This window comes from Salvelinus fontinalis, chromosome 31, assembly GCF_029448725.1.
Source record: "Salvelinus fontinalis isolate EN_2023a chromosome 31, ASM2944872v1, whole genome shotgun sequence".
Lineage (NCBI taxonomy): Eukaryota > Metazoa > Chordata > Actinopteri > Salmoniformes > Salmonidae > Salvelinus > Salvelinus fontinalis.
In genome coordinates, this window is record NC_074695.1 from 7,873,873 (window position 1) to 7,888,046 (window position 14,174).

General features: G+C 44.8%; 1 protein-coding gene across 1 annotated transcript; it reads left to right on the forward strand.

Annotated features, from left to right (window-relative positions):
* The first annotated feature begins 2,765 nt into the window (after positions 1-2,765).
* On the forward strand, positions 2,766-14,168 carry LOC129829473 (rho guanine nucleotide exchange factor 37-like). Its single transcript, XM_055891176.1, has 13 exons — positions 2,766-3,286; positions 3,869-4,224; positions 5,435-5,564; positions 6,210-6,357; positions 6,523-6,722; positions 6,874-7,004; positions 7,753-7,857; positions 8,307-8,420; positions 8,613-8,930; positions 9,150-9,287; positions 10,550-10,745; positions 11,094-11,308; positions 13,901-14,168. Exons 2-13 carry the CDS (start codon positions 3,880-3,882, stop codon positions 14,105-14,107), a joined length of 2,247 nt encoding a protein of 748 aa, XP_055747151.1. The 5' UTR covers positions 2,766-3,286; positions 3,869-3,879; the 3' UTR covers positions 14,108-14,168.
* The last annotated feature ends 6 nt before the right edge of the window (positions 14,169-14,174 follow it).

Consider the following 14,174-nt stretch of genomic DNA (forward strand, 5'->3'; position numbering starts at 1 on the left):
GGTGCTGGCCGTTCATTTAGGGGATGTTAGTTTTAGGGTGGTCATTGGAAGGGGAAGACAGAAGCGGGGAGTGACTATGGTGGTGTGGGGACAGCGTCCAGAGCCTGAGCCACCACCGTGGTCAACTGCCCACCCAGACCCTCCCCTGGACTTTGTGCTGGTGCGCCCGGCGTTCGCACCTTGAGGGGGGGGTTCTGTAACGGTCCTGACCTGTTTTATGTTGTTTTTGTATGTGTTTATGGTCAGGGCATGTGTTTTGGGTGGGCAGTCTATGTTATCTGTTTCTATGTTGGTTTTGGTTGCCTGGTATGGCTCTTAATTAGAGGCAGGTGTTTTGCGTTCTCCTCTAATTAAGAGTCATATTTAGGTAGGGTGTTCTCACTGTTTGTTTGTGGGTGATTGTCTTCCGTATCTGTGTTATGTCTTGCACCATACGGGACTGTTCGGTTGTTCGTTTCATTTCGATGTAGTCTGTTCCTGTCCGTGAGTTTTACGTTTTAGTTAAGTAAGTTCATGTTCAGGTTTTTTCGTCTACGTCGTTTTCTTGTTTTTGTAATTTTGAAAGTGTTTTGTTTTTCGTGTTGCCATCGTCGTTTATAATAAAGATATGGCTTATTTCCCAAATGCTGCATTTTGGTCTGATGATCCTTCTCTCCTCTCCTCGTCCGAGGAAGAGGAGAACGACAGCCCTTACAGTCAGGGAAAAAAGTACCACTAGATGTTCCTATAGTACAGGCTACTGCCATCAACCTACTGAAATTGGGGCACATATAGGTTAGGTCAAATTCAACTTTTTTTACCAGGCGTATTCAATACAATGGAAAGGTTAGTTACCCGACATCTGAAGAAAAAAGAAACACTGAGGTGATGTCAGCCTGGACTGGCCAAGCTGTTCTTAGAAAAGAGACGGGATCGAGGGTTCAAAGACGTTCAGCAAGAAGATGATTATGATGTGAAGAGTGGAGGATGTTTACTAGTCTGAAAGATATTTTTATCCCCCAGTCATTAGGACCCACACAACGGCCATGCAGTTTCCTGCTATCCCTGGAATCCAAGTGTCCACCCCTGTGTACCGAGAGACTGGGCCCGAGAGACTGGGCCCGAGAGACTGGGCCCGAGAGACTGGGCCCGAGAGACTGTTGTACAATCTTTTGTCAGCAGTAGACTACTTACTGTATTTAAATACTCAAATTAAAAATAGTCATCGTCACAGATATATATAACGTAAATAATCCAGTTCTGCAGAATTCATTGGCCCAATTCCAATGTTATAAACTCAGACGGCATGCCTGAATGTTTAACATTCCTACGGAATCAAGCAGATACGTAGTTTCCTCATACTTGTGTGTTCCTTGTTGCCCCTGAAATATTTGTGTCAGTTAGTTGAATTGTTCCTCTGTAAATATCTGACAAATTCCATTAGCCTACTGATAAACATTTACTGTGAACTCCATATGATGTTATTGTTATGTGCTAAGACACACACACACACACACACACACAAAACAATAGGCTACAATGCATTGCACTGACGTGACGTGACGTCAGCCTTGCCTGGCGAACCTGTTCTTAGAAAAGGGACATGTGATTGAGGGTTGGAAGACACACAACAAGACGTCAAAGTGCGCGTGTGTTAAGTGACAGTGCTGCCTCCATAGACTAGCAGCTACAATTTCTAAAGGTATGTTCTCTCTATTAAATGTTATAATGTTATCCCCTTGGATAAGAGTTCTCTGTGTGTGCACTGACCTTGTAGTTGGAGCACCACATCTTATGCGAGGAGAAGCTGCTGTTGCTTTAAAGCCAAAGGTCTGTTTCTCTTTCTGTTATCTATATTTCATGTGACTAACTAAGTATGTGACTAGGCTATATCTTATTGCACTGTGTTGTAATATAACTTCATACCATGTTTCCGATCTATCACTGATCTATATGCACTTTTGAAAAAGGAAATGTGAATTTATTAGAGCCAATCTACTGCTGTAATCCTTCTACAGTCTAGTACTGTACTACGTCCAGTACAATCTGTAGAGGTAGTAGGCCTAATGTATTACTACAATCTGCTACTGTACATTGAACTGGGCCATGACCTGCAGTAAGAAAGGAAGATAATTATGATGTGAAGAGTGGAGGATGTTTACTAGTCTGAAAGATATTTTTATCCCCCAGTCATTAGGACCCACACAACGGACATGCAGTTTCCTGCTATCCCTGGAATCCAAGTGTCCACCCCTGTGTATGGTAAGAGTAAGTTATTTATTTAAATATGTTGTGAACAGTAGACAATTTTGTGAAATGAAATACTCAAATGAAAAATTAGTTTGTCATTAGTTTATTTAAAACTACAAGTCCTCATAATGATGACTCCGCAGGTAATTAATCCAGCTCTGCAGCATTCCTTGGCCCAGTTCCAATGTTATCAACTCAGACACGCCTGAATGCTTCACATTCCAATGGAATCAACCAGTTAAAAATGTAGTTTCCTCAATATTTGTGTGTTCCTTGTTGCCTCTGAAATATTTGTGTTACTTAGTTGAATTGTTCCTCTGTAAATATCTGAGAAAATGGCATTACCTTCATGATAAATACTTACTGTAAACTCCAAATGATTGTATTGTCTTGTGCTGAGACATCCACACAACGGACACGTCTAAATTCTTACAGACGGAAAATCAATTACAATTACTTGACAATTACTTGAGCGGCAATTGCCATTGAATTCCCTTGGAGCTTTTTACTTCCTGTGAGAAAACATCAGTCGGCGTGGCGCTGTGTCTCCACTTGGCGGGCCAGCCTGTCTTCTTAAATGGGGGCCAGCCTGTCTTCTTAAATGGGGGCCAGCCTGTCTTCTTAAATGGGGGCCAGCCTGTCTTCTTAAATGGGGGCCAGCCTGTCTTCTTAAATGGGGGCCAGCCTGTCTTCTTAAATGGGGGCCAGCCAGAGCTTTTGCCTGAGCAGGCGTCACTTCCTTTTTACAGGCCGCTGCATTCAATCAGCTGATTCAGCACAGAGAGAGGCTGTGTCTTCTCTGGCCTCCACACTGCTACAGCCTATCACCTCCTCCCTGCCTCCACCCTTTCCCCCTAACAAACAGCCCAGCTGACCCTCCCATCCCCCCACAAGTCTCCACTCACACACCCATGCCACATGAAGCCCAGCTCTTAGTGACTGAGTGGAAAAAGTTACACCAGTCTTTCTGTGTGTTGGCCAGGCAATCGAATGCAGCAGCAGCACACGCCACTGTCCCACAAGCTGAGCTGCGTCTGATCCCAGTCCTCTACTCAAGGTATTGATGCGCTTTAATGGCTGTTTTCTGCTGTCACTCACTGAGAAACTTCTATTTTCAGCCTGAGGTGAGGTTGTTGCTATTCTTTTTATTGGATGTTTAAAGTAGAAATCCAGAGACCTGGGCTGTTATGGTTCTGTCTTTGTTTTCATTTACATGTTAATTATGACTCAATAGATACAGATACAACTTTGTTTTGGTAACTTTTGTTCGGTTGTAAATCACAGCCAAACCACACTGAAAAGTACAATTAATGTTGAAGTCACTGCCGGTGACTCACTATTCCTTTGACACAATCAGTCAAACACAGGGGCTGCCTTTTAAACAGCTAAACAGTATTACATTGATTGAAATCTGCTAACAAGTGAAATTGCTTCAGCGGCAACAGCTTCTTAAGAGCAGGACCATCTCGTTTGAACACATCGTATTCCAGCTCAGAAGACAGGCAACAATGCAAAGTAGTCTCCTCATGTCTCCTATAAGCCATTCAGCCCCACTATAATAACACTGCCACGGGCTGCTACTGCTGGTTGGGATATAGACCTCAGGCTCAAATGGACCTAACGTCCTTTTCTCCGACAGACAGCCCCAGCATGGAGAGCCCCTTGAGTGCAGAATCAGCTCCCCCAACCCCAGCTCCCAGAAACCATACTCCTTCTCCAAGTCCCAGAGCTGAGGCCCAAGAGTTGAGAATGGAGGAGAAAGAGAGAACAGCGGACACAGAGGAGGACCCTATATATCTGTCTCTGTTATCAGAGGTGTCAGTGCTTGTGGAGGAGCCAGCAGAGGAGGCATCAGAGAAGGCTGAGGAGAGGGCTGAGAGAGAGGCTCAGAGGCAGCTCCTAGCCACAGAGGAGCTGGTCTACACAGAGAGAAACTACCTGAGACTCCTCCAGGTCTGCACCTGCACCATCAGGAGCAACCTGCAGAAACTCCAGGTATTGTGCTGCGTAGGGCTAAGAGGGTTTTTCTGAACATGTAACCTGACCAGTGAAAACTCTGGCCCTACTGGGACTACAGTCAATTGACCGCTCTCTAAGGTATGGTTATCTTGAAGCACCATGCTTTATTTCCTTTCACGTCTCGGAAAGTTTTTCAATTACCATATAATCGAATGTCTTTGATTACAAGGCCACGCTTAAAACGGGAGTCTCGTAAAAACAGGATGGTATCCCATTTTATGGGGTGGAAGATGGGCCTGTCTATGCATCAGCCAGTTGTAATGATGAAGGGGATAATGTAATTATATGTGGGATAGAGGATGGAGGGAGGAGGATAGCGAGATGGAGAGGAGGAGGGGACAATGTAATTATATGTGGGATAGAGGATGGAGGGAGGAGGATGGAGAGATGGAGAGGAGGAGGGGACAATGTAATTATATGTGGGATAGAGGATGGAGGGAGGAGGATGGAGAGATGGAGAGGAGGAGGGGACAATGTAATTATATGTGGGATAGAGGATGGAGGGAGGAGGATGGAGAGATGGAGAGGAGGAGGGGACAATGTAATTATATGTGGGATAGAGGATGGAGGGAGGAGGATGGAGAGATGGAGAGGAGGAGGGGACAATGTAATTATATGTGGGATAGAGGATGGAGGGAGGAGGATGGAGAGATGGAGAGGAGGAGGGGACAATGTAATTATATGTGGGATAGAGGATGGAGGGAGGAGGATGGAGAGATGGAGAGGAGGAGGGGACAATGTAATTATATGTGGGATAGAGGATGGAGGGAGGAGGATGGAGAGATGGAGAGGAGGAGGGGACAATGTAATTATATGTCGGATAGAGGATGGAGAGAGGAGGATAGCGAGATGGAGAGGAGGAGGGGACAATGTAATTATATGTGGGATAGAGGATGGAGAGAGGAGGATAGCGAGATGGAGAGGAGGAGGGGACAATGTAATTATATGTGGGATAGAGGATGGAGAGAGGAGGATAGCGAGATGGAGAGGAGGAGGGGATAATGTAATTGTACATGGGAGAGAGGATGGAGAGAGGAGGATGGAGAGATGGAGAGGAGGAGGGGATAATGTAATTGTACATGGGAGAGAGGATGGAGAGAGGAGGATGGAGAGATGGAGAGGAGGAGGGGACAATGTAGTGGTGGGTGAGCAGTAAAGTCAGTCTGTACCTTCTCCCCTACCACAGCCACAGCTGCCTAACCTGGACAGCATGTTCCTGTACATAGAGGAGGTGATCGACGTGTCAGGGCGCCTCATTAGCCTCCTGGACCAGAAGCAGTTGACACCCCATGATCCTCTCTTCCTGGAGACTCTATGTAAGTAGTAAGAATATTGCAGCTCTGTATCAGTACAGTTTCCTTGGCTGGACTACACCTAGTGATTCTAACTCCCGGGTAGTTAATAATATATTTGCACCTGCACTACCACACCTACTAATCCTATGGTGCTATCATGAACAGGCTCATTTCCACCCCCTCTTTTGATACCAGCTGCTTGTCATGATGTGTTCTACATGGCTGTGTGTATTAAAGTCATATTAGTACATTTTCCACCATGGTGTTAGACAACACTTACACATACAGTCCCCCTTGCAGTCAAGCTGCTTGGGTGGGTCAGCTAGATAGCAAAAAACAAAAAGTCTCTCTCTGTGGCGACGGTTATATTGTTAGCCTCGGTTATATTTCAATGTGGAGCAAACAACAGTGCCAAGTTCCTTTTATCCATTATTTGTTAACCTTGCTCAGCACCTAGACTGCTAGGTGTTCAAACGTTGATCTTTTCTGCAGAGATCAAAGATCAAACCTGCAAGAATGACTACACAACAGCAACAAAATGAAACGCCTTTATATATTAATTTGTATCACCTTAGCAACATTCCATGGGATGGATAAAGGACTACATGGGAGGCATACATGTACATTTATATCACTTCATGAATACTTGATTCATATCCCCTTCAGGTGATGCCTTCCTCAGTCTATCAACAGACATGGAGTCGGCTTACAAGGAGTACCTGGCCAACTACAACACCGTCACAGCGTTAGAGAACAGCTACAAGCAGAAAGATGCCCTGTGGACTGAGATAGTGAAAGTCATCAAGTCCTCAGCGTATGTTCATATCTCCCTCTGCGTTCCTGTTCCTACCATTCTGTGTCTCTAAAGTCCCATTCAAATCCACTACTGAAACTGGCCCCATCTCTATTGTGTTATGAACCTCCATGTTTTCTCAATATAAGTCCAGGAAGTATGACCAAGTGAGACTGTTGTGTACAGGCCAGAGGTGAATGCCACCTCTCTGAGCTTCTTCCTGGTGATGCCAGTCCAGAGGATCGCCCGCTACCCTCTTCTCCTCCAGACCATCATGAAACACACAGAGCCTGGGCACCCGGCCTACTCTCTTCTGGAGCAAACTGCCCGCACCGCCATAGCCCTCAACTGCAGGATCAATGAGTACAAACGCTTCAGGGAAGTAGGTGAGAACATGAGCTAGCGATCACCATCTAGTAATCATTCCCTGTGATTGGTTCTACTATTCAGACAAGGATGAGGAATTGATAGATTGTGGCCCTTGCCTTCACTTATTCTTGAACACCCATATTAGAATTTGGTGTCTTGTCATCACAGCCGACAAATACAAGAAGACGGAAACCCTGACGATAAGGGATAAGATGAATCGTCTGAACAGCCACAGCATCGCAAAGAAGACGGCCAGACTGAGTCAGTTCATCAAACATGAGACGGGGATTGCACCACAGGTAAGGTACTGTCTGTGCCAGTCCTTGTTAAGATCACTCAGCCATAAAATAAAGCTACATTTTCTACAAGTAAGGGAAACAAATGATATGACTAGTGTTTACCTGCTGTATTCAAACATTGATGCCATTGAGGAGCATTTGTTACATAAAGTATGTAGAGAGTCATTGAACACAATGACTCATGCTATGCTGGAGGATTCTCACATGGTTATGAGTATTCCTTTGCAGACATTTGTATACATATTATTCATCAAGTCACAAACTGAAGCTCTGGGTCATTTTTATACATATTATTCATCAAGTCACAAGCAGAAAGTTCTGAGTCATTTTTAGCTATGGATGGCAGAACTACCAGAACGTTCCTCTTTTAATATCTGTTCAGATTTATAGAGTTTACTGTTAAAGGGTTTCTTTTGGAGTTTGGCAATGAGGCCCTTGATCTACTTCCTCAGAGTCAGATGCACATGTAGATACTATTTACGTCTCAGTGTCCAGTATGAAGGAAGTTAGAGGTAGTTTCTAGAGCCAATGCTAACTAGCATGCTAGCAGATACCAATAGACTTTGAGTCATCGTGCTAACGCTAGTTAACATTGGTTCCCGAAACTACCTCAAACTTCCTTCCTACTGGACACAGAGATGTAAAAATGGTATCCATGAGTTCATCTGACTCTGGGGAAGAAAATAAAAAAACTCATTGCTAAAATCCCGAAGTGTCCCTTTTATAACTTCCCTCTGTTCAATTCCAGCTGGTAGATGAGGAGTTTGATGCCTTGGAGGGATTTTTCTATCTCCTTGAAAATGGTATCACCGTGCTACATGAAAATGTGGAGACATATCTAGACCATCTACAGGTGAGCTTTTGTTGACCCTAGCCCTTTGTCATGCAGACCAGAGTAAGATCACCATGACAACACTGGAATCACTTTGTTTATGTGTGGCTTTCCGCTCAACGTATAATTAGTGCACAATCCCTTAGCATTCACTTCTGGCTTGGCATCCTCTTCCACTAAAGAATGGCTACAGCGCTGATCTGAAATACTTTTTTTATTCTTCAGCGGTGAGCAGTTGACAATTTAGAGGCAATGTAACTGTAAGAAAATCAGTTTAAAGTATTCCGCCTGCTACTCACTGCCCCACCTAATATGTGAATGCAGTCCCTCCCTACTGCCAACAACCACAGCCACCACTGCCGCTCATAGACCATGCATTACTGACACTGCCACACAGATTTGTGTTTACGTTTCCCCCCATGTCTAATTCTAGTTCATGTTGTAACTTTCCTTCCATCGTTATATTCCAGAGGTTTCTTAGCTGTCGACCGGAGGAGTTTGATCTTGACATGGATGGTGAGAAGCCTGCTATATGCTACAAAGAAATCATAACAGCACTGAGACAATGGATACTTCCTACATTTGTAAGTTAAACTACAGTACCATGTTATGTTACAAAAATAGGCATCAGAAAAATACTTATGCCTATGGACGCGTTTCACTTTCCTTCTTGTCAGCCCTGTCCTTCAGGCTTCAGATTACGCTGTCTGGACCTCACACTTGTATCTCCCCTCCCCCACTCATCCCTCTATCCCCATCCCCCTCTCCCTCTCCAGGAGAAGAGGATGAGGACTTTGGTCCACAAGCCCCTCTGTGCCCTGAGAGAGCTCCTGGCGGGGCCTCGTAACCTGATCAGTAAGCGTCTGGACAAGCTGCTGGACTACGAGCTGATCGAAGAGAAGCCCAGTCTGAGCTACGATGAGCAGGCGGTGGCAAACACCTATAAGACCATCAACACCCTGCTCCTCAACGAGCTGCCCCGGTTCAACGGCCTGGCCCTCACCCTGCTCTGGGGCATGCTGGGGGCTTTCAGCTGCCTGCACAAGGACCTGGCTGCAGACATGGAGCAGCTCTTCCAGGGCTTCACCCAACAGGTACACAATAATACAGTACTGGAGTAGAGGGGATGACTAGCATGTTTATTGTGGGGGTACAGACAAATGCCTATTTTTCTCTATGATCCTAAACGCTACATTAGTTAAGTAGCAGTTTGCTCATGTATTTGTTACTACTTTAACCAAAAGCAGAGATGTCGCTGAAGTTAAACTTGACTATTTGTCTCGTCTTACTTTGTTTAACATGTCTCTTTGCAGCTCCCTGGAGCCGAATGCAACTCCCTGGAGCCGAATGCATTCTGGGAGTGGGCGGAGTGTTCGGTGCTGGAGGGTGCGAGGAGGCTGGAGAGCCTGTGTTGGAATGTGAAGGACCAACTCAATGCTCCCATTGTCCAGGTCAGTCTCAACAGAAGCACCACTATAATCTATTTGGTGGCGATGGGACTTGTTGTTGAGTAACATTGCCAGGGACAGTGTGTGTACACATCCACAGCCCCACAGGACTTGTCAAATAGCAGCAGGATGATTCATACTACACCTACTGTATTCACTGTCAATGTTCTGATGCCGCATTATGTGTTTGGAATAACCTGAATTGGATCATGATTGCTATTTCTACTAGCCTTGGGGTTGTGGTTTTAACTGTTGAGGGTTCTGAGGAAGTTGAGTCACCTGAAGGGACAATATTGGTACTAAACACAAGCCCACTAGAACACGTCATGTCACAACTCACAACATTAACCTATATTTCCTGTAATAAACCCCTCATCAAAATGGCATACTGGAAATTCCATTCCATTTTCCCCCAGTCGGAAACAGAAACAACCATTCATTTTGCTTGGTCACAATACAGCAATAACTTTACTCTGGCTAGCTCATGGCTCCTATCATCACCACACCACTGCTCATTACTTTAACTGATGACAATGTGAAGCTGCCGAGTGGGGAGGGAGGAGGAGGGGAGAGAGGAATGGTGTAGTTTCATCTTCCAGACTAATCTAGACATCTCACAGCCCATGTTATAAGCTGGACTTTGTCTGCGGTGTTAAGGAGCAGCTCTCCTGGCTGTAGGCCTTACAGAACCACAGCAACCTATTCCCTATATAGTTCACCAGCCCTGCTCAAAAGTAGTGCACTATATAGGGAATAGGGTGCGATTTGGGACATTACCAGAGAATGTAGCTATATGATAGTAATGAGACAGCCTGTCAGGTCTACAGGAATACATGGCAGCACTAGGGAATATGATGGGCTGCTCAACTGTGGCTAGAGATGACTCCTACTTACAGGTACCAGTTCTACAGTACTGGAAAGAAACAGGATGGCTTCATTAGCTACTCTTAGGTGACATAGTGAAGCCATTTCAACTCTAGAAGTCACCCTGGCTGGAAGCTGAACAGGTGAACACCAGTGATAATGAACATGGTGAATGACTAGCTGTCAAAGCCATTGCTTTACTATGTTCCTGATGGTTCCTTATCAGTTCCAATAGCTCTACCAGAGTCGTGTTCATTAGGGCACACCTTAGCAAAACGTTTAACACACTTTTGCAATGGAAATAAAGAATTGACATTTCTTATTGAACGAATTCAGGTCCTCCCTCCCTATTTGTCTTATCTTCCATTTGGTGTGCAATGACCACAATGCTGTCCTCCCAGCCTCTCAGCCCTGGCTCTCAGAAGCGTCTGAAGGTCCTGACAGACAAGCACGGCTCAGGGAAGATCTACCAGCTGACGGGTCATGTGGTGGGGACCAGAGACCTGGACCTGAGCCTGAACAGAGGAGAGCTGGTGGCCATCATCAGTGAGATGGACACACGGGGGGACAAACGACGCTGGCTGGTCGACGCTGGGGGTAAGACCACCAAGACATTTAGCCTTTTCACTAGAAGGGCTGATCTTTAAAATACAAACAGCTTTACATTCTAAAAGGAAAGTCAGTCCTTAATTCTGTCAGTGTAGCAGTGAATACCAAACCATAATGCGTATAATGCTGCTCCATTCACCACCAGTTAAGGTGGAGACATCTAATGGATGTTTACTGTTACTGCTGCACGGGTACCATTTTGATCTGTGCCAGTGAGATCTATCAAGCCAAATAGATTTGATTAATTATAGGACAACGTGGTTTATATACCGTACATGGTATATAAATTATGAATTCACATCTTCCAATCATCCACATCAATCTCCCTGTGTCCAGGTCCAAGAGGATACGTCCCCTCCTCCAAGCTGGTATGTTACCACCAGGTAACCATGGACCCTCCCCCATCCTCTCATCTGATCACTACCATGGATCACGCTGGGGGGGTCAGACGACACTCCTGCACGCCTGACGTCAGGCGACCCTCCTACACCCCTGATACACCCCAGCCCCGACTCGTGAGGACTATGTCGATGACAGTTCCCTGCCTCCAGGTCAGTGACACTGAGCTGCTTGCCCTTGTCAGCCGGGTTGAACTGCAGAGTGCCCCAAACCTTCTCCTGAGTGCTTTATTCATTTATTTGTTTTAGTTATTCAAACATCATCACACATTGTTGGAGTGTCTCTCTCTCTCTCTCACACACACACACACACACACACACACACACACACACACACACACACACACACACACACACACACACACACACACACACACACACACACGTAGAAGTGTCAAGGCACATAATTGTAATTGTATCTGGGTTCGGTTTGTCTGTGTGGCTGAGCTGTTGAAATGCAGCTCTCCTGGTTGTTAAAGTGAGTGATTCTCCTCGTGACCTTTGGGAGGCATCTATCATACTCTTATAGCCAGCCCTCTTCATGCACCGCTAACAGTATGATCACTAATCATAGGCAGGTGGCATGAGGTCCTGCTAAGGCTTTGATTCTTCAACTTGGGTGGTCCGTTTTAGTCTGTTCTTTCTTTCCAACATCCTTGCCATGGCTAAGTATGTGTCTGTCAGAGCAGAGGAGACCGTGGTTGGGCTCAATTCAGAATTCCAATTGAATGCTTACATTTTTACTGAATTTGAATTTAAGTAGTAAACAGGATACAGAATTACAATTTGAATTAAAGGAACAAAATTGAATTCAGTAAAAGTCTATGAAATTCAGATGCCTCTATTCTATAACAGGTGTAGTCTATACAAATATACACTAGGTGTACAAAACATTAGGAAACCTGCTCTTCCACGCCAGGCTGACCAGGGGAATCCAGTTGAAGCTATGATCCCTTATTGATGTCACTTGATAAATCCACTTCAATCAGTGTAGATTTTATGTTTATTTTTTTTATTTAACCTTTATTTAACTAGGCAAGTCAGTTAAGAACAAATTCTTATTTACAATGACGGCCTAGCTGAAGGGGAGGAGACGAAGGATTTTTAAGCCTTGAGACAATTGAGACATGGATTGGCTATGTATGCCATTCAGAGGGTGAATAGGCAAGACAAATTATTTAAGTACCTTTTGAACAGGGTATGGTAGTAGATGCCAGGTGCACCGGTTTGTGTGTCAAGAACTGCAGCGCTGCTGGGTTTTTCACGCTCAACAGTTTCCCATGTGTATCAAGAATGGTCCAACAACCAAAGGACATCCAGCCAACTTGACACAACTGTGGGAAGCATTGGAGTCCACATAGGCCAGCATCCCTGTGGAATGCTTTCGACACCTTGTAGAGTCCATTCCCCGACAAATGGAGGCTGTTAATGAAGGCAAAAGGGAGTGCAATTCAATATTAGTAAGTTGTTCCTAATGTTTGGTATAGTCAGTGTATAAGGTAGGGTCTAATATTACTGCATTGTTTGTTGAGAAATATAATTAGCTATTCTAAGCATTAAGGTTAAAAGAGTAAGGGGGGAATTCTGACCTGAGTTAAGCGTGCGTAAATGTAACGTAATTACCTTTTTTTTAATGCCCTTTTCTACTCTTATGAATAAGGTTGAGCAAACCTACAGGTTCCAAGTGGAAAAATCCTTTACTTTATTTTTTCAGACAAAAAAAGTTATATATTCTTTGATATCTGGTAGTGTGACATGTCGGATTCAGTGAAACTCATGTTCTATGACTGAGCAGAATTTCTTTGAATTGCAATGAATTAAATTATATTTCATGTCACTGAAACTCAAATCAAATCAATTGTCTATTATATTTACAAAATAGTCAAGTGACCACTCTAACAATGGAAATACACGTCTTCAAATCTGAAAGGCAGGCGGGAAGAAGCAAGATCAGGCAAGACCATTCTAGCCAATAAAGGGGAGATGGGCACGTGAACAACAGGCCATAGAGATGGATGACTCACCTTTTGTACAGGTGTCATTTTGGCGTATGTGAAAGCATGAGCAATTTTAAAGTAGTACATTTTATTCTTCTTCATTGGCTGATTTGCTCCCAACAATATGAATCCCTACCCAGTTGACTTCTTTAAAATGGTGGAAGCCCTCAACGGCAATGTCCATGCTAAAACAGGTTATAGCCGTGATGAGTCCTCTGTCTCTGTGACAACAATCACAACTCCGATGTAGTCTATTTTTTGTTGTTGTTGCCAAAATGCCATGTGCGTCCACTTATATCAGTGCATTCGTAACAACGTAACCATTATGAAACATATTTTTGATCAAGTAAGCCTTACATGTAGCAAATTAGCAATAACATTCAACACCTCAATACAAAAATTCCTCAGGGGCTTATTTCTGCTTATTTTTGTGAAACCTCTCACTTCACCTCTTCCTCTCTGTTTAAATAAAAATTCCACACCCTGTGTCGTGTGACTAATTCTGAATTGAGCCCAACCCTGGAGGAGACTGATTGTGATTAGTAGTCCAATACCATCACAGGCCACATGGCGGAGCCATTAACCTGCACCTACATGCCCTGCTGATGTTTCTCTAGTTATGTTGTCCAGAGGTGAGCTGTGTTTTCCAATGGCCACCAGGCTAAATACAATCAATCTCTAGGGCATCATGCTCATTAACAAAACCTTGTTTCTTCTGTCTGTTCTGACCTCTGCGGTGTCTTTGCAGGTGCTCGCAGGCTATGACTTCATGGCGAGGAGCAGTCACGAGGTCTCTCTGAGGGCGGGGGAACCAATCAGAGTCCTGGAACCCCACGACAAGAAGGGTAGCTGTGACTGGAGCCTGGTGGAGGTGCGGGGGCAGAGGGGGTACGTGCCCTCCAACTACCTGACAGTGATGCCCACATCCACGACACCCACCGCCCCCTACCGCTAGGGTTGCCCTGGGTAACCAGCCACCAGCCGGTCTGAGCTAGACACTGCCACTCGACCCTTCATTGCCA